Raw genomic sequence first — 23880 nt, forward strand, 5'->3', positions numbered from 1 at the left:
TTTCTTTTTTTAGAAAAAAATTTTTTTTTATTTTTAAAATTTTATCTATTAATTTTATTTTTTATTTAAAAAATATTTTAAATGTTTATTAATTTTTATTTTTAAAATTTTATTTATTTATTTATTTTTTATTTGACAAAGAGAGACACAGCGAGAGAGGGAACACAAGCAGGGGGAGTGGGAGAGGGAGAAGCAGGCCTCCCGCCGAGCAGGGAGCCAGATGTGGGGCTCCATCCCAGGACCTGGGATCATGACCTGAGCCGAAGGCAGACGCTTAACGACTGAGCCACCCAGGTGCCCCTAATTTTTTTTATTTTTAAGATTTTATTATTTGAGAGAGAGAGAGCATGAGCAGGGGGAGAGGCAGAGGGAGAAGAAGACTCTCAGCTGAGCCTGACATGGGGCTCAATCCCAGGGTCCTGAGATCATGACCTGAGCTGAAGGCAGATGCTTAACCGACTGAGCCACCCAGGCACCCCTAATTTTTATTTATTTATTTATTTTTTTTTTTTTTAAAGATTTTATTTATTTATTTGACAGAGAGAGAGAGCACATGAGAGGGGGGAGGGTCAGAGGGAGAAGCAGACTCCCTGCTGAGCAGGGAGCCCGATGCGGGACTCGATCCCGGGACTCCAGGATCATGACCTGAGCCGAAGGCAGTCGCTTAAGCAACTGAGCCACCCAGGCGCCCCTAATTTTTATTTTTTAATTAAAAAAATTCTTAGAGGGGCCTTAAGAATTCTTAACAATCCTATCTAAAACAGCAAGTCTTGGGGAGCCTGGCTGGCTCAGCTGGTTGAGCATACCACTCTTGAACCTGGGGTTGCGAGTTCAAGCTCCACCTTGGGGGTAGAGTATACTTAAAAATAATAATAATAAATTATCAAAAAAACCCCTCCATTATCTTTAAAAAATATCAGGTCTCCCCCATGCTCCTTGTCTTCCTTTTTCTGCTCTATTTTTCTCAACAGTACTAATCTCCACTTCACATGTGGTCAAGAACTGTACAGCCTCTGAGATTGTACAATATTTACAAACTAATAAACTGTTACTGTTTAGTATTGTTTAGTAATAGTGTGTTACTGTTTCATGGATGAAACTCCTGAGTAAGAGACAAAGGATTTTGTCTAGTTTGTTTCCTATTACTCATGGTAAGAACAGTAGCAGGGGCTTCACATGTGTTTGTGTCAGTACCCCATGTCCCCCGAGCCCTGCAAAGGACCCACCATGGAGCCCTATAGACCTCATGATGGCAGTATAGAAGAGGAACACAGGGATTAGAGATTCACCGCTTTTTTTTTTTTTTTTTTAAGATTTTTATTTATTTTTCAACAGAGAGAGAGACAGCGAGAGAGGGAACACAAGCAGGGAGAGTGGGAGAGGGAGAAGCAGGCCTCCCGCTGAGCAGGGAGCCCGATATGGGACTCGATCCCAGGACCCTGGGATCATGACCCGAGCCGAAGGCAGACGCCCAACAACTGAGCCACCCAGGCTCCCAGAGATTCATCGCTTTTATAGCGAGTGGTAGGCATACCTGTTCTTTGTCGGGGTGGGGGGAGAGGCCACCTCCTCCCTCAAGGCTGCTTGCTGCAAACACAACCCTGAGAAATAGTCTGGGTAGAGAGCTTTGAGGGCCTTGCTCTCCTGGCATTCCCAGCAGGAACGCGCAGGGATGTGCAGGGCCCATGGCCCATTGCTTCTCCCAACAGTTATATGATTACTTGCTCATTGTCTGTCTCTCCAGCTACAGCATAAGACACAGGAGAGCAGAGACTTTGTCATTTTGTATGTCCAGCCCTTTAAAAAGTGCCTGGCCCATGGTAGTTGCTCGGTAATTATTTGTTGAATGAATGGATTGATTTACATCCATTGATTAATTCTCAGCAGGGATTCTTTCATCATTTCCTACGGCAGACCCTTCGTCCCACCTTGAGAATACAGATGAATCAGACATTGTATATCAACTCTGGAGTAGGGGAGCCAGATCCTGACCACACAGTGTGTTCCGTGCTGTGATGTCGGGGAGAGCAGAGGCATGATCCCTGTGTAATCTACATCCTTCTCACTGTGGACCAAACTATATCTTGCTTAGAAAGAGCTGGAAGTACATGGCTTCATGGAGTTCTTGCCCCAGCACAGACGGGCTTGGATTCCTCCTGCCCGGGGTGTGGAGGGGACTCCCCAAAAGTCCGACGGTAATGAGTACTCTGAACATAAAGTAAGGTGACCTGGGGGATAGAGACAGACAGGAAGAAGCTACTTTAGGTCAGGGGAGGCCTCTGTAAGCAGGTGATGTTTGAGCAGATGCCTGAATTCAGCGAGAGAGGAGCCAGTTAAGTATCTTGAAGAGGTTTCAGGCAGAAGGAGCAGCAAACGCTAAGAGCCTGAGGGGGAGTATCCCCGAGGCTTCTGAGGAGCAGTGAGGAGGCCAGGGGCTGAAACAGATGGAGTGAGGAGAAAGTGGGGAGAGAGGAGGCTGCAGAGGTGACTGACTCTGGCCCTGGTAGCACTTTCTAGAAGGGGCTGGGCTGAGACCCATTCAATCAGCATATGCTGAGTGCCTGCCTCGGGCCAGGCCAGAGATGCCATCCCTGCTCAGTGGCAGATGGACAGATTACAACAACTACAGCCGCACAGTTGGTGAGAGCCACCCCAGGGAGCAGCAGGAGCCCGGATGCATGAAGGGTCCCTGGGGAGCCACCGCTACACTTGGCCGGGGAGGTGACTGTTGGCCTAGGAGTGAAAGTGAGTTGGTGCTGGTCACCTGGGCAGTGCAATAGAAAAGAGCTGTGTGTGGGACCCATACTGCGATGAAGAGTGGGGATGGGCAGGAAGGCCAGACCCAGGCCTGGAGATTCTTATATCAAGAACACCCGGGCAGGGCCATCAGACACCCTCTGGGATAGTGTTTTTCAAATTGGCTTCTGTGGAGCTCTGGGGAGATGCCTCAGGGATATACTGTAAGGGACAAGGGGAAGCTGCATGGGTAGGGTCCAGAAACCCCACCCCATTATTTAACAGAAGCAGCTCAGGCTTTACCTCTATTATATATTGAGCTTCCCAAATGTGTGTGAATAAAGAATCATGTGGCTAAAACAATATCTAAAGGCCATTGATCATATTTTTTTACAGCTGTATCAAAGTATAATTGACATAGGATAAGCTACACATAGTTAAATTCTATGGTTTGATAAGTTTTGGTCAACGTGTCCACCTAGGAAGCCACCACCATAATCAATGTAATGCACATGTCCAATATCCCCGAAAGTTTCTCCGTGCCCCTCCCCCAACCCCTCTCTGTCCTCCCACTCCAGACTGTTGAAGCTTTGCTCCCAGTAGTCCCATACTGGAAACACCCCAAATGTCCTTCAGTGGTCAACAGATAAACCAGCTGTGGTACACTGATCAACGTAGCAACATCGGTTAAGTAGCAAAAGCATTGTGTTGAGTGACAGAAGCCAGACACAGAAGTACATATTGTATGAGTCCATTTACATTAAATGCAAATACAGGAAAACCTAATTTATGGTGATAGAAATCAGTGGGTACCTTTGGGAAGGGGGTATTGACTGGCAACAGGCAGGAGGGAACAGTCCGGGGAGATGCAAATCTCTGAGACATTGATCACAGCTGTACACACAGGTAAACATTCATCACTTAAGATTTGTATTTTACTAAATATGTACTCGGTCTCATTACAAATCCCCCTGTGAATGCAAACTCACTCCCCTTGCCCTATATATGCTGGAGAGGACTCACCACCCTTGCAGGGGTCCAGATGGTCCCAGAGCTGGCAGGGTCTCTGTGGGGTGGGGGGCCCATGGTCCTTAAGGCATCTCTCCCTACGGCATTTCCCACCTGCCCGTCCTCAGGTTTCTGGGAATGGACTCCCTGGGGACGTGTTTCCTCGAAGCCTCTTTCCTGCCCCATAGGCCTCTGGGGCTGCTCTCTCTTCTGAGACAATCACCACTGATGTTTACAGAATGCACACTGGGTGCGTGGCACTTTGCTGACACTCTGTCTATAGCACAGGAGGGAAGACCCAGGCTTGGGAGGTGGGCCCCTTACCCCACCCCCACTCCCTGGCTTTGTCACTGAGGAGCTGGGTGACCTAGAGGAAGGAGAAGGTAAGCAGCATCACCTCTCTGAGCTGTAGCTGCCTCAACCCCAGATGGGCTCTCAACATCAATCAGCTGGAGGACGGACAGAATGGTGTGTGGGGCCACGCCTGGGATGTGGGGATGCTCAGTGCCTGCGAGTCCCAACCATCTGAGCCTATATCCCAGCCAGGGGAACCGTGGGGCTGGTGAGGCAGAAGCTGGAGAGGCAGCCCCTGTGTGGGGGCCTGAAGGCCAGCCTAGGACTCTGACTCTGGCATTGTCACTTTCTTGCTGTGTGACCTTGGATGACGGATAAATGATACTATGAATAAAGCACTGAAAGCAGTGTCTACATTGGACCAATGCGTCCAGAGTCTCAGTCTCAGTCTTGGTTCTTTCCTCTACAGCATATGACTTTCCCTGGCTCTACTAGTCACTACTTCTGTGTCCTCATCCGCTTGCTGGGGACCCTCATCTCTCCCTTCCTGCAAATGGCAAGCCTCCAAACCCTTCCGTTTATCTCAGCTGGGGTCTCCTCCTCTCCAGGCTCAGCAAACATGGGGCCCAGCAGTCTGCTGGGTGGTTCCTGTCCCTCCCCGAATTCTCCCAACCCTGCCCTGACTGTCATTTCTGTACCACGTGCACAGTGCGAGGGATCCAGAAGAGAAGGCTGGTTGCCAGGGCAACGGAGGATAAAGCCCTTGCTCTGCCAGTCTGCTGATTGGCTGAGACACGTCCCGCCTCCCGCCATCCTGAGGGTGGGGGGCAGAGGGAAGGGTCTCGGATGGGCAGGGAGAGGTACCAGTGTGCCTTGCCAGCACAGGACTGCCCCCTCCTGGTCAGTCCGAGCCCCGGGGCCTGAGAGGCTCAGTCTCCCACGGGGGACATTGGCCTCGCCCTTTCTCTGCCTCCAGCTCCCATGGCGGCTGCAGATGGCAGTGTCTTTGGGGACAGCAGCTGCGACTGAGTCTGCAGGCCGACGCTGAGCTGCTCAGGCTGAGGTGGTGCGCTCAGCACAGAGCCCCCGGAACAGGCATCTGCAGGGCATGAGGTGGGTCTGCGGGCATGCGGTGGGGAGGGGGCACCGAGGACTGCCAGTGGTTTGGGAGGCAGGCAGCGGGGCCCTACAACCCTCACACTGTCCTTTGGCTAGAATGGGGCTGGAAAATTCCTTATAGATCATCTGGTAAGCCCCTCTCCCACCTTGTCACAGTGCATGGGGAACCCTGAAACCCAGAGGGGGTGAGGTGCGGCCGAGGTCACGCAGAAGGCCAGCGAGTGATTTGTTTCAGCTAGGCGTCCCCTGAGAATCCAGGAGAAGGTCTAGGGGTCCTCAGTCTGCCCGGGGAATGCCTGGGGTTTTGTTCACAGGGCTGAGAGGTTGGGGGACTCTAAACTGTCCTCCATAGATCCACACCATTGCAGCCCGAGTGGCTTCAGCTCTGCTCAAGTCCCTCATTCTCATGTTTAAGCTGCAAGGCGACTGGGGTCCTGCCTGCGGCCAGGGGTGCGGCACAAATCTTTTAGCCTCAGTCAGGTTCATTTGGAGCAGCCTTCCTGCTTGGGGTCCCCTCTTCCTGACTTCCCCTCAACCCAGCTGCACCAAAGCAATTTTGAACTCTCTTCTTCGGCTCTCCAGAAAGGCAGATGGTTAGGAGAGCATGGCTAAGCATTCTTCATTTTATTTTTCCATGAGTAGGGCACCTTGAGACACTGTCCGTGCTTCAGAGCGGCCAGTGGGGACACTGGAGGGGGCAGGGGCAAGCATTGGGATGGATGTGGGACTGTGAAGCAGCATCTCTCTCCCCCCGGGGGTCACAGCCCACCTTGAAGACCCACCTGGAAGTAGCAGGACAAGAGGGGCTGGAGTCTGGAGACAGAGGTCTGAGAAGCTAAGGCTTCTCTTTAGCTTGCCCTGGAGTCGTTCCATTCATCCCCTTTCTTCCTTCCCCAGAAGCCAAGGTGGGCCTCTGCTCATTTCATTCTGCTCAGGTGTCTTTACCCACCCTGGAGGACTCAAACCTCAGGACATCTCTGGGGGCTTGGGGCCCAGCTCTTAGTCACCTTCCAATTGGGTAACCCCGGGCAAGTTAGTGAACCCATCTGGGCCCAGTAAAATGTAGACAGTAACACCTACCCCATAGGCCTTGTGATTTGTGAACACATCTTAATAGGGCTCTCCCTGCCTGGCAAGCAGAGGTGGGGCTCCTCACCCTTCCCCCTTTTTTACTCCTCAGGAAGGGTTTGAGGGTGGGTTAAATGGGTCCTACTTTATCCCATTCCTGGAAGAGATGGTCTGTGATCTGGCTTTTGAAGGATGATTAGGAGCCTGCCCCATGAACACAGTACAAAGGACACCCCAGGGAAAATGAAAATGAAAAGGATATCTCCATCCTATGAAAGATGGAGATTGTAGGACCCCCAGGGACACACAGGTGACTGATGAGCAGTTCCATATGACGGCACATGGGCTGGGAGATGAGGCTGGAGAGGTTGGCAGAGTGCAGCTGTGGGTAACTTTGGGCCATTCTAAGGGGTCTGGGTGTATGTAACGTTCGTGAAGCACCTTATACCTGTTACCTTCCATTTTCCTGCTTTCCTGCCTCTGGTTGGCTGGAAATAACAACAGGTAAGACAAGGGCTGGTTCTGGGCCATGCAGCGTGGTGCTAAATGCTCTTTAGGCTTTATCTTGTCAAACATTCACAGTGACCTTAAGAAATGGATCCTACTTCTATCCCCATTTTACAGATAAGGAAACTGAGGCTCAGAGAGTAAGAACAAAGAACTATGTAGCATGGATTATGGGCCAGGCACTAATTCTGAGTATTTTCCATAAATTAACCCATTTAACGGTCACAACAGCCCAGCGGTCCAGGTGCTATCTTCATGCCCACTTTATAGATGTGGAAGCCTGAGGCCCAAGTTTTCTGGGCTGGTGCTTGTGTTCACAGTGTTATAATTATGAAATTGGGCATGGGCCTGAATTTCGGGTGCCTGTGCAGACCCTGTTGACACCAACCCGATCCCCTGGGGATGGGTGTTTGTTCAGCTCGCTTTCACCAAGCCACACCCAGCCAGGATGTGCGGGTGGCTGGGGACCCACTCATCTGTGAGGGTCTGGCAAGTGGCAGCATCTGCAACTGCGCAGTCAGGGCCGGGAGGGGTGGCTCAGAGGACGCATGGCCCCAGCTGAGCTTTACTGAGTGCTCTGAATCCCCACTAGGCTCTGTCCGCGTCCCCTTCCTCACAGGGGACGACGATGCTGAGAGCAGAGAGTTTAGGCAACTTGCCTGAGGCACCTGTGCCTCAGGGATTGAGCCAGGTCCCGCCCTCAGCTACAAGCTGCCTTCTTCAAGGGTGAGTAGGAGCTAGGTGGGTCCCTGTGATGGGGGCAGCTCTGTTCTCGCTCCGGGGCAGGGGGCGGACGCCACTCTCCTGGGCCTCAGCCTTCCCATCTGTAAGGTGATGCTCGGACCTCGTGGCTCTGTGAAGCCCGCGCGTGTCCCTCCGGGCTGGCAGGTGGGACAAGGGGCGCCTCCGCCAGCACTCACCGCCCTGTCTCGGCAGCTGAGGCCGCCGCGATGCCGCACTTCCTGGACTGGTTCGTGCCCGTCTACCTGGTCATCTCCGTGCTCATCCTGGTGGGCTTCGGCGCCTGCATCTACTACTTCGAGCCTGGCCTGCAGGAGGCGCACAAGTGGCGCATGCAGCGCCCCCTGGTGGACCGTGACCTCCGCAAGACTCTGATGGTCCGCGACAACTTGGCCTTCGGAGGGCCAGAGGTCTGAGCTGACCCGCGACGGTGCCCGGTGGCGGCCACCGGGCGCCCTCCCCTGCTTCGCCCAGCTTGGAGACCCTGGGGCAGAAAAAGGACAACCCCTGGTCCTCCAGGCCATCCCTCTGTTGCCTGGACCCTCCCTGCAGAGGCTTCCGGGCGCTCGGGGTGGACCCTGGCTGCACCTGTTGAGATGGGGCACCTGGGTACCTTAAGGTGTCACTGCTGCTGGCCCAGGGCTTGCTTTCCACATCAAGCCAGTTCACCCCACACCTGCCCTCCCCAGCTCTGGGCTTAATCCCCCACTGACCCCCAGTGCCTTTGTGCTGCCCAGCACTCTTGCCCCTCACCTGGAGTCAGGCACCGCTGCCCCTGCCTGTCCTGAATCTAGAGAGTCCCACTTCCCCACTGAATCCCTGGTGACGCTCAGCGGCCGCCGCCACCCAAGGCACCCACCCTGCAGCTTCACATGGCCGACTTCAAAGCAGACCCAAGGAAAAGGCCCTATTTGGAGGGGCGTCTGCTTGGTCCAGCCCCGCCCCACCCCTCTGGACTCAGGCTTGGCATTGATGAGAGTGTGTGATGGGGTGGCAGAGGGGTAAGGCCACAGAGGAAGGAGGGTGTGTGTATGTGTGTGTGTGAGAGAGAGAGTGTCTGGGGGAAGAGGAGAAGCATGTGGGGAGGGGGAGATGCAGGTCTGTGTGTGAGAGGCAGAGTGGGAGGTGGTGGGGATAGGGCGAGCTTGTGAGTAGCCCCGGCGACCACCAGGAGCACTTCCTACCTCCCTCCGTCTGCCAGACTTTTCTATCTCTCCCCTTCCCCAAGGCCCCTGCCCTCCAGTTCCTCCCTGCCCTGTACTGCACCTTCAGGTACTGTATACCCCCAGCACCCCCTTCCCACCCCCCCTAGCCCCACCAGGGAGCCCTCCTCCTGTGTGACTGGCAGCCTGTCTCACTCTCCTCCTCTGGAGCTCCCCTCTTAGTTTCTTGCAATAATAAAGACTTCATGACCATTTTTGCAGGACTCTCTCCTTTTCTGAAGGGAGGATCATGTCTGTCATCTCATTGGATCTTCATAAACTATGAGAGTGCAATATTCCCCTTTTTAGGGACGGGGACACCTGTCTCCAGGGAAGGTAAAGCAGTTTCTCGGCAGCAGCACTATTGACATTGTGGCCCAGATTGTTCTCTGCTGTGGGAGGCTGTCCTGTGTGCTGTGGGATAATGAGCATTTCTGGTTTCCATCCACTAGAAACCAGTAGCTCTCACCCCCTCCCCCTAATCGGGACGACCGAAACCGTTAGCTGGAATACATGGGGTGGGGTACCTATTAGGATATGAATTCAGGCACAGAGATGCAAAACAACAGGGCCTTACGCCAAATAGAATGTTCTTTCCCGCTCACAGTACAGTTCATGGAGCTGGTCTGATGGCCGGGTCCCCGCATGTTCAGGGGCCTGAGTTACTGCTTCCCTGCACCTGGGATGTGGCCCCGGGGGGCAAAATCCAGAGGGCTCATCTGCACCCAGAGCAGCAAGGTGGAAGGAAGTGTATCCCCTCCCTCGAGGAACACTCTGTGATGGCTGTACCCCCCGCCCCCTTACATCCTACTGGTCAGTACTTCGTCATATGGTTAGGTCTAGCTGCAATGGGGGGAGGGAAGTATATTCTTTTATTTATTTTTTTTTTTAAGATTTTATTTATTTATTTGAGACAGAGAGAGAAAGAGAGACAGAGAACAAGCATGAGGGAGGGGCAGAGGCAGGGAGAGAAGCAGACTCCCCACTGAGCAGGGAGCCCGATTCCAGGATCCCGAGATCATGACCTGAGCCGAAGGCAGATACTTAACCGACTGAGCCACCCAAGCGCCCCTGGGAAGTATATTCTTCAGCTGGGTGGCCGTGTGACCATTTAAGAAGTCTGCCTCCTTGAGAGGGGGGGAACACAGGGACACAAGTAAGTACCATTCCATTTTCCTAGGGGTTAGCCAAGGCTGTGGGGCAGCGGGCTGAGATTTGGACCAGATCTCCTGACCCCAGAGCAGGGCTCGCTTGGGCACATGACCCATTTAAGGAATGAGGGCAGGCGACAGCTGCTTCCTCTCACCTGGAGGGCTGGGGCTGCTCTTCCTCCATGGGGCAAACCCAGGTCTTACATACCCTGGGTTGCAGGGCCAGGCCAGGGTGAGGCCAGAGAGGCACCTCGGGCTCACACCCAAGTGCCTCCTTCAATTCTGTGCCCTCGAGGCTTCTCTGGCCTCACCCTAGCCTGGCCCTGGCCCAAGACGCCAAAGTGAAATCAGCTGAAATAAAAGGGTTCGGGTCGAGACTCAGGCTTGGCTGGACCCTGGTGCTCAAGGATGTCACCAGGACCTGCCATCTCTCTGTCTGTCTGTCTGTCTCCCTCAGTCCTGGTTTCCTTTGTGTGGGCTGCATTCCCAGGCAGACTTTCTCCACGTGGTGGTCAAGTTCCCCTGGCAGTCCTAGGCTCCCACAGCCCTTAGCACCTTGATTTCAGAGGGGAGCAGGCATCTTGTTCCAGCAAAAGCTCAGGGGGTGGACTCCCATTGCCCCCCCCCCCCCCGGGGGCACCTGGGCTCAGGGCATGGGGTGCCCCATTGCCAGGCAGCTCTGGTACCCACCGCTGGAGCCAGGGGCAGAGACAGCCTACTGATCACATGGTCCGAGGAGGGGAGTGTGGGCAGGGGCAGTTGCCTAAAGGAGGGAACGGGTGCTGGGAGGAAAATAGCGGGACTGAGGATGTTATATTACAGAGGAGGAAACGAGTATGGACAGAAGTAACCCACCCAGGCCACCCGGACGGCTGGACTGGCTGAGCCTGCAGGGGCCTCAGGCTAAATCTGGCCTGCAGCCAAGTTTGGTTCGTCCAACACAACGTTTTGGGGGAAAAAAATGCAAATTAACTGGCAACATTTCTAAGTCAGGAGATTTCACATGAGAAATCTCTTTTTCTGACTCCTCTTTAAAAATAAAACTTCTGGCCATACTGGATTGGAAGTGTGAAAGTGTTCAAGGTTATAAACGCATAACCTCAGCAGGGAGGGAGTTGACCGTGACCCTCCCTGAGGCTTGGGCCATGGCCAGTCCTCCTCATGGGAGAGCTGCGTCCGCAGGAGGAAGGCAGCAGAGCTCCTCATCCCGGGGCTGCCGAGGAGGAGCCTGGGGCTCAGAGAGAGTAAGGGGTTCTCGCCAGCCTTCTGCTTAAACCTGGACCCTTTCCCAGTTCCCACGGCTTCTCACATGAAGCGTATTTACGCCTGCTTTTCCCATAAAGAACACAGGAAAGTTTCAATTAAAGAAGCCACGTACATGGGGGCGAGAAGGAAATGTTCTGACTCTGACTCCTCCCTGTGATACTATTATTTGTCTCCGAGCTTCCCGGCAGCCAGAGGGAAAGAGCACACACTAAGAGGTCATTTTATTCTTATGTGATAGAAGGGAGAGAGATTGACTCTTGGTGAAAGACGAATTTCTGGTTCTAGATACTAAAAGAAATGTCTCAAGTGGGACGTTAACACAACAGACTGCATCCTCGGCATTTTTTGGACAAGGGGGAGGATTGACTCAGACGGCAGAGCCTACAGAAATAGACCACTGCCCACGAAGACAGATTCTTCCATCTGCCAAGGCATGCCAGAGGGCTGTACCGGGAGCAACCTGGGGTCAGGACATGACGATAGTAAATCCTAGAAAACTGGTCAAGCTTCCTTAGCTCCCAGACACACGTCGGAATTCACCCAACATTTCTGTGTGCCAGGCATTGAGAATCACAGCTGATTGAAGCCCAGATGAATGTCCCCTGCCAGGGCCTGGCATGGTGCTCAGCTCATGGCAGGTTTTCCATAGACGGCCCGTTGTTTCCGTATCACTCCGGCCCTGCCTGCCGCCCCGGGTTGTGGCAAATGTCGAAGGAGCTAGTTGGGAAGTAAGCACCGTATAAATGCTGTGCATCCTACAGCTAACCTCCCGAACTCCATGGAAGCATGTCGCATACTGCTCTACCCAGCACAAGGCCTGGCACCAAGAATGCAATGACAAAGAAGATAAAGTCTCTGAATCTAAAGAGCTCACAAACCGGAGAGGGGACAGATGTGTAAACAGATGACAAGAAGCGTCATTGCGGCAAGGAGCTGTGCGAGAAACTGGAAACAGAACCAAAGACTCTTGGGGCGGGGGTTTGTCAAGGAAAGCTTCCTGTAGGACATAACGACTCAGCTAGGTTTTGAAGACTGAATAAGAGTTTTCCCTGTAAGGGGAAGGGCAGTCAGCAAGTGCAGAGCCATGGAGGCTAGGGGGAACCCAGTCCTTTCTGAAAAGTGTGAGGGGTGTTGTGAGGTTGAAGCCTAGAGTATCAGTGAGTGGTGGTGACGGTGGGGAGAATGACCAGAAGGTGGTTTTTCACATAAGGCTTAGATCCAGGGAGAGAATCTGATGACTTTCCAGTTGCTACCTCCTCCAGGAAGCCCTCCGTGATCCCACCGGCAGCTTTCCCCATTACAGCCCTAATCTTGTGCCGTGATTTTGTTTATGTATCTGTGGAGAGCATCAGTGGCATCTCCTCATCTCAGCCCACAGCCTGCCTGGCACTGGGCAGGCCTCCGTGAAAGCACGCTTGTTGGATGAATGTGCTGGTCTCTTTGGAAGTCTTTTTTTTTTTTTTTAAGATTTTATTTATTTATTTGAGAGAGAGAGAATGAGAGACAGCACGAGAGGGAAGAGGGTCAGAGGGAGAAGCACACCCCCCCGCTGAGCAGGGAGCCTGATGTGGGACTCGATCCCGGGACTCCAGGATCATGACCTGAGCCGAAGGCAGTCGCTTAACCAACTGAGCCACCCAGGCGCCCTCTTTGGAAGTCTTGCCAGGAGCTACCCATCTGCTTAGATACTAAGATTTTAGAAAGGCTTAGAGGCTTCCTGGGGGACCGGGGGGCGGGGGGGACGGTTGTGCAGGTTTTTAAATGCTTTGGGATGTTTTGCGGAGTCCCGAGAGCTTTCCTTTCCCACCATCTGGGAGCTGTCAGGATATAGTGGGTGTGTCTGGGCCAGGCCCAGAACAGGACAGGAGGCGGGAATGTGCCGGGTCCCTGCGTAGGAATGGTTGCAATGTTCGGACTCTGGCCCCAGGGGGCGGCACAGGCTTCTCATTGTTCCACCCCCTCAGCTCTCCACTCTGGCGGGGCAGGAAGGGCTTGGAAAGGCCAGAGACCAGCTTTGGGAGGAGGGCAGAGGCTTCAGGCTCCCTCAAAAGACCGTCACAGTGTCAATCAACACTCTTAGAGAACCTCGGTGGGCAAAGCCCCTTCTCCTCCGCCCCCTACAGTAGGAGGGGCTCAGAATTTGGAGACCTGGATGCCCAGCCATAGGTTCATTGTGTGAGTCTTGGCAAGTCCGTTTCCCTCTTATCTGCAGCTGGAAACAGGTGGAGCTGAGGCGGAAGTCACAGGAAATCATGAGGGCAAAGAAAAAGGGAACCAGCATGACAAGGCAACAGTTTTAATGGCTAGCATGGATGGAGTTCATTGCACTTCTCACTGAATTCCTACAACCTCGCAAGTGGGTCATCAGTCCTGTTCATCAACTATCTGGCTCTTCAGCTCTCACACCCAGGAGGGTTAACTTCCCTACCTCCTTGTGTGGGTGGGGCCATGCGACTAACTCTTGCCAGTGAGCTGTGATCAGAATTGAGTTCAGGCCGGGGGTGTCTGGGTGGCTCAGGCGGTTAAGCGTCCGACTCTTGATCTCAGCTCAGGTCTTGATCTCAGGGTCATGAGTTTGGGCCCTGAGTTGGGCCCTGCTTAAAAAAAAAAAAAAAAAGAAGTGAGTCCCAGCCAAAGCATTTTATAGCTAGTGCACACTTCACCACTCCCTCCTTCCCTCTGCCCCAATGACCAGCAAGGCCCCAGATGGTGGCTGCTCCATCAGCCTGGGTCCCAGACTGAAGATGACACGGAGCAGAGCCTCCGTGGATCCAAACGACAGTGGACATGAGAAATGAATGAGAAGTAAATCTTTGTTGTTCTAAGCCCCTGGGATTTTGGAATTGTTATTGCAGTATAATTTAACCCATCCTGACTGATATAATTCCCATTTTTACAGGTGAAGAAACTGGAGCTCGGAGACCTGGTGACCTGTTCAAAATTACACAGCTGTAACAAACCCAAGATGGGGATTCTAGAGCCTGCGCCACTTGTCTGGGAGGCCACCCCAATGATTTTTTTGCTTGGGTCAAAGTCTGTCCTCTGAGTCTACTTGCAGGTCTGTGGATCGTACCTTTGCGGAGAAAGAACAGCAGTGCAGACATGAGGTCATTGACACTTTGGACCACTAGAGGGCAGCTGAGCCCAGGCTGTAATTACTGGGCAGGCAGTGTCCTCCAGGCGCCCCCCAACCCTGGAGGACAGAGCAGGGCAGATGGGCCTGGGGGATACAGACATGAACCAGACTCATGCCTGACTCTCAAGTCCTTAACAGCCTGGCAGGGAGCCAGATGGAGGAATTCTATCTAGATCTTTAAGCTAGAAGAGCCCAAGTGAAGGCACCAGGGACCTATTTGCAAAGGCAACTGAGGCCCAGAAGGGCAAGTGATCTGATAGAAGCTGTATAATGACTCGTTTGCCAAAGTGGGAGAGAGAATCCAGGACTCCTGACTCCTGCTCAGGGCTTCCTCATCTCAGAGATGATGCAATCCAGTGGGGGTGACCAGTAAAGTCTCCCCTACCCAATCTGTCCGGGCAGACCCGTGCTGTCCCCTCCCCCAGCTGCCTGTATTCTTCCTCCAACTGGGCTGGTCCTCGGAGCAAGAAGGGAAGGGGGAGGAACTTCAGACAGCTCCCCTCCCCCACCCAGGGGGCTTCCAGCAGGTGTTGCCCCGGTAACGAGCGCGCAGCCAAGTTTGAAAACTTAAAGGTCTAAAAGGGAGAACATGGATGAAGAGGAGAATGTCGGAGGTCCACATGGTCACCATTCACTCAATCATTTCATTAATCACTCATCCATCCATTCATTCATTCAGTCAGTCTAACAGAAACTTATGAGGCTGATGCTTGCCAGGGCCTAGGACTGAGAGAAAATAAGCCCCCCCCGTGGCTAGTGGCTGTCACACTGGATGGCACAGATATAGAACATTTCCATTATCGTAGAATGTTCTATTGGCCAGCACGGCTCCAGAAGCTCACTCACTAAGGAGAACAATCCCCGAGAAAATCGACCAGACCACACAGCGTGGTGTGGGCTGCAGTGTGCTCGTCAGTCAAAAGCAGGTGACAAGGCGAAGATCACAGGAGATGCCGAGAGTGGGCTTAGCCTAGTTCCTGGCTCAGGGGGATGCTCGAAGGATGTCCTGTACTGTCACTGCCATATTACTGTAAGGACCTGTCCACGTACCCATCTTCTGAGCAGCCTGAGAGCTCCTTCCCAGCCCCGGCACACTCTGACGTATAGTAAGTGTCCAGTAAATGGCAGCTATGATTAGCACGGTTGTTATTACTATTGCAATGACAGGGGCAGAAGAGGACACCCAGCCCACAGGATCGGTCTCCTGGCCTCAGGGCTGGGTCATCTTCACGTCCTCAGGACCTGGGGACAGGGTCCAGCTGGAGTGAAGAGGGGCTCAGGGAATCGTTGTTGAAGCAGCTTCCAGGGACTCCAGCTTGCTCCCTAGAAGACCTAGGTGGGTGGACAAGATGGCTGAGAATCACAGAGCTAAACAGGGCGAGGGGGCAATGCAGAGGGAAATGAGGATGGTGCCTGGACCACCAGAGAGTGGCTGTATTTGGAGTACCCTTAATCTTACTGGAGACATCTCCCAGACAGAGTAGGAGATTTGGGGAGGGCGAGTGGGAGGGTACAGAGTAGGAGACAGAGTAGATTTGGGGAGGGCAGGCGGCAGGGTACCCCTTCACCCCTAAGGTGGCCTTGAGTCCAGGGCAGCCCAGCCTGGCCATTAGGAGCCTCCCCTGGCCCTTCGGGATTCCAGAGGCTCAGAGCAGCCATTCACGGACGCCCACTGCTGAGAAGCCAGCCCCTCCCTGCCCCAGAGCCCGGCCCAGCTGGGGATGTAGCTGGTGGGACAGGTCAGGAGAGGGCTGGGCCCTAGGCCTGGGGACGATGGCCTGGAGGCTGAGTGGAGGCCCATGAGGGGAGCAGAGGGAAGAAGGCCCTGAGCTGGTCACAGTGGCCATCTGGGCACAGAGGAGGGCTTCCCAGACTGAGCAGCACTGGACTTTTCTTGTTCTCTGATCAAGGTAGGTGGGGATTTATGTGTGTGTGTGTGTGTGGAGGAGGGAGTGAGTGGGATAGGCCCAGGGATAGATGATGGGAGTATAGGCTCAGTGAGGGGATGGGGGTCTGGTGACATGGGAACAAGTGTATCTCAGAGATCCTATCCTCAGGCCTGCTCTCTCTGTGTGGGCGTGCACACCGAGGGTGGATGTTTGTGGGTAAGTGCCAGGGTAAACCTGCATTCGCCCAGGTATCGTGGTTGTGAATAAGGCCAGGAGAGTAGGGCTGTAGGGACGTGCTAAGTGGGGGGTGTTGGAGGCTGACACAGTCTTGGGTACAAACATGTGGCTGGAGAAGGGCTGGGGTGTCACTGTGAAGACCCCTTGCTCCAGACCTTAGGGACCTGGCTTTAGGGTCAGCCCCTCTCCCGAGAACCCTTCTTACCAGCCCTGGCCTGCCCAGCCTGGGGTGTTGAAAGCAACACGAACAACTTCGGCCCAGCGCGTAAATTATATGGAGCCCAGAGTGTGCACCAGCTGGCCATCTGGGGGCCTTGGAGCCCACCTTGGGGGATGGCCCATCCTCACAGACTACCAGCCGGAGCCCTTGACCCCCGCCTCTCCCCACCTGCAGGTGGTCTGTTGCTTCTACCGCTGTGCTGAGCAGGCTTCTCCAGCTCCAGCCCCAGCCACAGAGTTTCAACGGTGTCCCTGCCCCTGTCCTTGCCTCCACTTCTGTTTCCCACTGATCCCTCTGTCACACGGCACGGGAGTGACTGTTCCCACCAGCAGATCTGAGCAGGTCATCTTCCAGGGTCGAGCATCGCTGTGGCCTGGCCTGGGCCTGATCACTGCACCTGTGGCCTTATGCCGCCCCACCCCCACCCCCCATTCAGCCTAGGAGTCCCGCAGTCGATTTTCAGGAAGGTACCACGCCCTCACCTTTGGGCCTTCTGCGGGAACTGCCCCAGCCTCTGGTCCAGCTGTACTCCTCTGAGGCCAACCCCACTTCTGGCTTAGCTGTACCTGCTTCGCCGGCTGGCACCACTGGAGGTGGCAGGGTCCCCAGGGGCAGGGACTGTGGCTTGTTCACCGCGAGCCCTTGTTCCCTCACTTCCCGAGCCTTCCCTTCACCTCGGCCTCTTCAGCTCCAGCTAATTCTGGCTCCAGCAGCAGGCCAGCCCAGGGCTGTTTCCTGGTTCTGGACAGGAGCCCCAGAGGCAGATGTTGTTTCCAAGCCAAATTGGTCATCCCTCGGCCTCCCACCTGGATGCCTGAACCCCTATTTGGGCTGCTGTGGGTGGGAACCCAGAGCCCTCTGGCACCTTCTGGAAAAGACAGAGGCAGACAGGCTTCCAATAACCACTGCCCTCCTGCAGGGGTCCTTGAACAAGGCCCCTTCAGACCTGGCAGTGCTTTTTTTTTTTCTTTTTTTCTAAGTAAGTCTCATGCCTAATGGGGGGCTCGAACTTGAAACTCCAAGATCAAGAGTTGCATGTTCTACCGACTGAGCCAGCCAGGCACCCCTGACCTCTAAGCATTTGCGTTTTTGATAACTAGGATAAAACTCAAGCCATTGAGGATCCCACAGTTTTACATCTTGATATATTACAAGTTTTCTTGTAAATATATTTCTTGCAATATATTTCTGTTTTCTTACTGTTAAAAAAAGTATATTTAGAAATTAAGCTTTATATATATATATTTAGCATTTTTTTTTCCATTTCAATTATAAAATGAACAATTTTTAAAACTATTTTGTACCTTACTGACTGCATAACATTAAAATGATAAATCATGCTTAAATGAACAACTACTCCATAACATTTCATAGGAGTTAAATATTTTGCATTTTAAAATACTGTCTTGGTTTATAAGACCCTGGCAAACACTGACAACTAAAAATTAATTTGCTACTTGGCAAAGAGGTTTTCATGCTCTTTATTAACTAGGAATCAAAGAAATGTAAGCTGAGCACCTCACCCCCGCTTGGCCCCTTCTCTCTGTTGATTGCCTCAGGGGAAGACGGAAGACCTGGATGGACCACAACTTTGAGAGGCAGCAGCATGGCGCCCCCAGCCCTGGAGCCTCCCTTTCCCACAGCTACCTGCTGGGGCACGCTGCCCGCCCCTCAAAGCTCCCTGGAGGGGTGTCTCCCCTCGTCCCTGTCCTCAGGAAAACCATCCGTCTGGATGCCTTTCCTCAAAGCCATATCCCACAGGCTTCCAGCAGACCAGGCCCTGGAGCCAGGGCCCGGAGCATGTCCTCACAGGAGACCGTGCCCCGGAAGCTCAGCTCCATCTCCTTAACGCTCCATCAGAACAGCAAGGCATGGCCCCTGGGTCCCCTACCTTCTCACTGGGAAGAGCTGTCCGCCCCAGGCAAGGAGGCTGCCACCCATGGAGGAGGTAGGCTTCCCAGCCCAGGCTCACGATCTGTGACTCTAGTACCGGGGAGCAGAGTCCACTCTGAGGGCCCAGGGAACCCAGGTCTGTCCAAACCCAGCAGGATGCCCATAGTGGAGAAGCCTCTGGTGAGTTCCTACCTGGCCCTACCGTTTCAATCCCGGTTAGCCCAGAAATCACCAGGCCCTGCAGGGCCAGGCTCGGTAGGTCAGAAGCATCCTGTCCCAGGGACTGCCCATGTGACTACCAGAGCTTCTCCAGGAAGAGGCAAGCCCCGGTCCAGGGGTATCCCGAGACCCCGGCTGCATCTCCAAAGGGCCACCTCTACCATGGGTCCTGCGACAGCCATGGATTTGGCTCCTCTGGACACAGCCAGGCTAGGCACAGCCAGACGTTCAACCACAATGGTCACCAACAGACCTAACTTGACTGCCCATCCGGCCACACCAAGCACATCCAGACTGGATACAGGCATAGAGTTGCCTGCTCTAGGTACCAAGCTGGACACGGCCATGGACTTTGCTACAGCAGGCCCAAGCAAGCTGGGCATGGTCATGGATTTGGCACCCCCAGAGCCAGACAAGCCGGACAAAGCCATAGCTAGAGCAGGCCCAGCCAAGTCAGGTCCGACCACAGAGGTTACAGCCGTGGATTTGGTGGTCCCAGACCCAGTCAAGCTGGGCACATCCAGGACAGACACAGCCAGGGCTTTGGCTAGAGCAAATACAGCCCAGCTGGACAGAACTACGGATTCTGTGGCTTTGGACACAAGCAAGCTGGGCATAGCCATGGGGGAGATCACGCTGGACAGAGTCATTAACCTGACCATATCATCCACCTGCCCACTGCTGCCAAGCGGAAGCACAGCCCCAGCGCGGGACCACGCTCTTACAGATGCCGCCACGGACTGGCCCGCAGGGCCCCTCATGCTGGACCGAGCCCGAGAAACCAAAGGTAAATGCAAAGAGCCTGGCTGGGGATGTACCGGGCTGCCGTGGGGGGCCAGGGTGTATTGGCCTGGAGATGAATAGGTTGGGCAAGGGAGGTGGGACTGTAAGGTCAGAGGTGAATGTGCTGAGGGAAAAGGGAATAACATCGAGGGGCAGAGCACAGGGGATGTACCCTGAGTTGGGTCCCAACCTGCCAGTCAGAGGTGAGGTTGAGGGAAGCCACCAGAAGGAAAGTTTCCAGGGGTGACTTGTAGACGAGCAATTATGCCGAGTCCTTCCTTCAGCATCTTCCGTGGTTGGTTCTTTGGTCCCTGAAGAGCTAGAGTAATCAGGTGATCTCCAGGTGGGTCCAGCTTTAAAAGCAAACCACCTGCATGAAAATACAGACCAGCACGTCAGTAAGTGGTGATTTGTCCAACAGCCATCACTATGGTGCTCCTCTAGATATGCGTAGTGACCTCACCTGAGACCTTCTAAATGATGCACATTCAGCCTTTTGGGAGGATATCTGTTGCTTGAAAAGTGCCCCACCTGACCTGCTCTTCCTTAGTTCCCCACCCCCGGCCCTTTAGTCCTGAAAGGTAAGTTGGAGACTTGTATGTATAGAAGTCCTATATAGAACTATAAATAAGTCAACACAAGGACTAGAAGTTCATTCGGTCTCAGAGAAACCTGGGTTTCTTCCTTTTCCTCATCTTTCACTCTCTTTCATCCCAACCAGTCTATTTCCAACTCTGTTGATCTATCCCCTCAGCACTTGGCTGGCTGTGCCCTCCTCTTTGACCCTCTGCCCTTGCCATGCCGCAGTCCCCACCCTCCCTCCCCCACCCCCGCTCCTGGGATGGGGGCTCTCTGTCCTCCACGCAGCTGCCACAGGACTCACATATCTGATGGTGGCCCTTTCTGCTGACAGTCATTGGTGACTCACCACTGGCTTCCCTCAAAGTCCAGCTCCTTAGCCCAGCTTTCAAGACTTTGATCTTCTCCAGCCTCTAGCTCTATATTTCCATCTGGAATTTTCTCTGCTGCTGCTGCATCAGGAGCTGTGAGTTGTCCACCAGCACCGTGCAGCTCTCCCCTCTGGGTCTGCTCACCTCTGCTGCCCCTGTCCACAGAGTGTCCTTCCCCTCTTCCCTCCCACCACCATTTGCCTTTCCGTCTTGGCCCTCAGCTTCCCCACGAACTCTTCCAAAATCTCTCTCTACACAGGATGCCCACCCCCCAGCACTCGAGCACCCTATGCATACCCCAGCCCCCTACATTAGGACAGTCCAGCTGTCTCCCCCGCAAGGCCTAGAATGGTCATCCCCATCCCTGTGCCCCCAGGCCCTGGCAATGCACTGTCCATTAATGTTGACTGAATGCATGAACGTTTTTCCTGACGGGTAAATTGAGGCTCAGGAAAGTTCCCGATCAGCTCAAGGTCATAGGGCTCATCCTCCAGAAGCCGGGCCTGGAACCGGGGCCCCTGACTCAGGGCTCCGCAGGCACCCGCGCCTGGGCAGAAGCGCGCTGAGCCCGCGCAACATCCCCACCACCGCGTGACTCGCGCGCGCACCGCAGCTCGCTGCTGCCACCGGTCCCCGGCGCCCCCGCCCCGCCCCGCCCCGGCTTGAAGGGTAAGAGGCGGGGAGCGGGATGGGGGGGGCGGCCAGGGATCGAGACTGGGATGCGGGCACCTCCCCCCGGCCCGGCATCCCGAGCTGCAGGCACAGCGCCCCCGCGCGCCTCCCGGGCCGCCTGCAGCCGGGACCCGATACCCGCTCCTGCGTGCGGGTGGGCGGAGAGCGGGTGCGGGCGCGGGCGCCGTGGGAGGGGGAGGGGCCCTCGGCGGGGCCGGCAGGCGCGCGGGTCACGTGGTGCGGGTGGCAGCGGCGGCGGCGGCGGCGGCGGCATCTGTGCGCGCGGGCAGGGGCAGCGGCGCCGAGCAAACCGAAGCGAGGTCCCGGGCGGGCGCGGCGGCGCGGGGCGCAGGGGCGGCGCGGCCGGGCCGCGGGCCGGGCGGGTGGGCGGAGAGCGCGGAGGGGCGAGGCCCGGCTGCAGGGGCCGCTCTGCCCAGAAGGAGCCCGCGCCCCGCTCAGCCTTGCAGCCCCACGCCCTGAGCATCTCCCCGGAGGAATAGAGACAAAGGAGGATTCATGTCCAAAGGTAGGGCGGCTGGCCGGGCCACCGGCGCCCGCTGGGAGGAGGCTGCGGCCCCGAAAAGCCCGGCTGGAGGTGCTACCAGAGGGAGGGTTGCGGCGCCGAGGAGCCCACGCGCGGTGACATATGCACGGACACACGCACACACCCCAAGATATATATGCCGGGAGAAATGCACACACGGGATCGCGGGGAGTCCCAGAGGCCCACGGACATACAAGCAGGGACCCAGATGCGCGCAGGAAGCCCCACGCTAGAGCACACCAAGACACGCACACACATGCACACCACGCACAGGTATCAGGGCCACCTACAGCCAGATAAGAGACCTGTGCGCTGACACATAGGCCCCTTCCCCCACACACAGGCGCACACTGAGACAGGCACCAGCTGGTGGTCTCCAAGGGAACTCATTGGCCTCCAGAGGACTGGGATGGGGGAAGGGGGTGTCCCAGGGCCCTTTGCAACTGTGAATGGGAAAGGACCGAGATGTCTTCTGTGATTCGTTTTCTGAGAGCGGGGCTGGAGCTGCGGTGGTCTGGAATTGCCTCTGCGGGTGGGGGCGGAGTCTTGAAGGCTGCTAGGGCTGGGAGCAGGGGAAGATCTCCAGCGCTGGAAGGGAGGAAGAGACCCCTCCCACCCCTACCCCTCACTGAGCCAAGGAGGCAGGTGCTATTCTGGAAATATCCCCTCCCCCTGCTGCCACCTTTCCAACAGAGGGGTGGGGTCCCTGGGCCAGACAAAGACAAAGCTATTCATTTGCCTGTGTAAAAGAAAGCACTGGGGTCCTTGCTTGGCACAGGGAGGGGGATTCTGTTTCTGTGGGGGACTCAGCCAGAGCTGAGTCAGGTGGACAATGCCTCTCCCTAGAGCATTGATGGGGCAGGTGGCCCCTGGCAGGGGGTGCGGCTGACAGATCCCCCTCCTCTCTAGAGAGAGCTGGGAGCTTAGGAAGACCCCAGAGGACCATCTAGGCAGGATGGCACTTGAACTATATCCTGCTGTGACCTTCATCCTTAGCTCTTCCCACCCTTAGGGAACGCCCATCCAATCCCTGTTGCAGGAGGGAGAGGGTCTCTCCTAACAGAGTCTGCTCCCTTCACTGTGGCCTACACGGGAGCCATTTGCTGGCTGGGGGTCAGCTGCTCTGCAAAGGGAGCAGCCTGTGAGGGAGAAGAAAGGTGATGGTTCTAAAGTGACATCTGCCTCCGTGCGAGGCGTCCGTCCATCCATCCATCCATCCATCCATTCACTGACGTCTGCCCCCCTGCGAGGCATCTGTCCATCTACCATCCATCCATCCATTGCTGAGTGCCTGTGTTATGCTAGGTTCAATGGGGCACAGAGATCAATGAGACATGGCCCCTTCCCTGAAGAAGGATGGGCATATGTTCAGTGCCAGGTAATTTATGTCCATGCTTTTGTATAACCTTCACAGCAACCCAGCAACGTAGGTACTTACGTGCCCATTTTCCTGAGGAGAAAACTGAGGCTCACAGGGGTCATCCAGCTGGAAGTTAAGCCTGGGCCAGCTGCCCGTCTGGGGTTGGCATGATAGGAATAGGGATGCTGTCTGGGCAAGGGATGGAGCTACGGAATTCCACTCCAGAGCAGCATCATCCTGTGCCCTGGAAATTTTTATGTACTTGTCAGTCACCCTCACCACACAGTGGACCTTGGGGGCGAGGACCTTGTTTGGGGTCCAAAAGTATCTTTGGCATCAAGTCTAGTGGGTTGGCTGGAGTAGGCTCCCGAGATTTGGCAGCACATGAAATGTCCTGGAAGGAATGGAGCAAAGAAATGAACGTGATGCGAACAAGGTACTAAGACGAGGGGCACTCGTATCAGGTAGGAAAGCAGAGGCTTTTCTAGAGGTAGGCCTTGAGCTGAATGGTGAAGGAGGAGTAGGGGCCAGCCAGGGGCTGGAGTGGGCAAGGGTCGTCCAGCAGAGGTCATGATGTAGTGACCCGCCGCACGTTTGCAGTGCTCATGGCTGATGGGTGGTTGCTGTTAGCGTGTGGCTGGCATGTAACTGGCATAGGGTTGGGACAGGTGACTTGGCAGCAGGTGCTCCACACAGTATGTGCATGGGTGCGAGGAGGTGCTTGCTGGTCCTAGAAGTTGCCTGGGAATCTGGTGGGCAGCCCCCTTCTTGCAACCAGCGTCTGTCTTTTGGGAACGCTCTTTGAGGATGCTGCCATCGACGGGCTAGAGCTGAGCAGGCCATAGTGAGGGCACACCCTTTATAAGGATACTAACAAAATCTCCC

At 54.9% G+C, this 23880-nt stretch overlaps 2 protein-coding genes across 6 annotated transcripts in view; both read left to right on the forward strand.

Moving 5' to 3' along the window:
- Positions 1–4831: 4831 nt before the first annotated feature.
- Positions 4832–8890, forward strand: LOC118539581 (small integral membrane protein 45). 2 transcript variants are annotated; one of them, XM_078076689.1, is made up of 2 exons: positions 4832–5151; positions 7669–8890. In XM_078076689.1, exon 2 carries the CDS (start codon positions 7683–7685, stop codon positions 7887–7889), a length of 207 nt encoding a protein of 68 aa, XP_077932815.1. In that variant the 5' UTR covers positions 4832–5151; positions 7669–7682; the 3' UTR covers positions 7890–8890. The 2 variants fall into 2 exon arrangements, with proteins under 2 accessions (XP_077932815.1, XP_077932816.1); XM_078076690.1 differs by lacking the exon at positions 4832–5151 and adding an exon at positions 5215–7458.
- Positions 8891–8895: 5 nt separating this feature from the next.
- SEPTIN3 (septin 3) overlaps positions 8896–23880 on the forward strand; it is a 30806-nt gene continuing 15821 nt past the window's right edge. For 2 of the 4 annotated variants that reach the window (XM_036098288.2, XM_036098289.2), the window contains exon 1: positions 21460–21617. In XM_036098288.2, the coding sequence (XP_035954181.1) occupies positions 21608–21617 (10 nt within the window). In that variant the 5' untranslated portion in view covers positions 21460–21607. Of the gene's footprint in view, positions 9012–13991; positions 15335–18133; positions 19672–21459; positions 21618–23880 lie in introns of those variants that run through there. The other 2 variants (XM_078076686.1, XM_078076687.1) reach the window with 2 other exon arrangements.

Source organism: Halichoerus grypus, chromosome 6 (genome assembly GCF_964656455.1).
Source record: "Halichoerus grypus chromosome 6, mHalGry1.hap1.1, whole genome shotgun sequence".
Lineage (NCBI taxonomy): Eukaryota > Metazoa > Chordata > Mammalia > Carnivora > Phocidae > Halichoerus > Halichoerus grypus.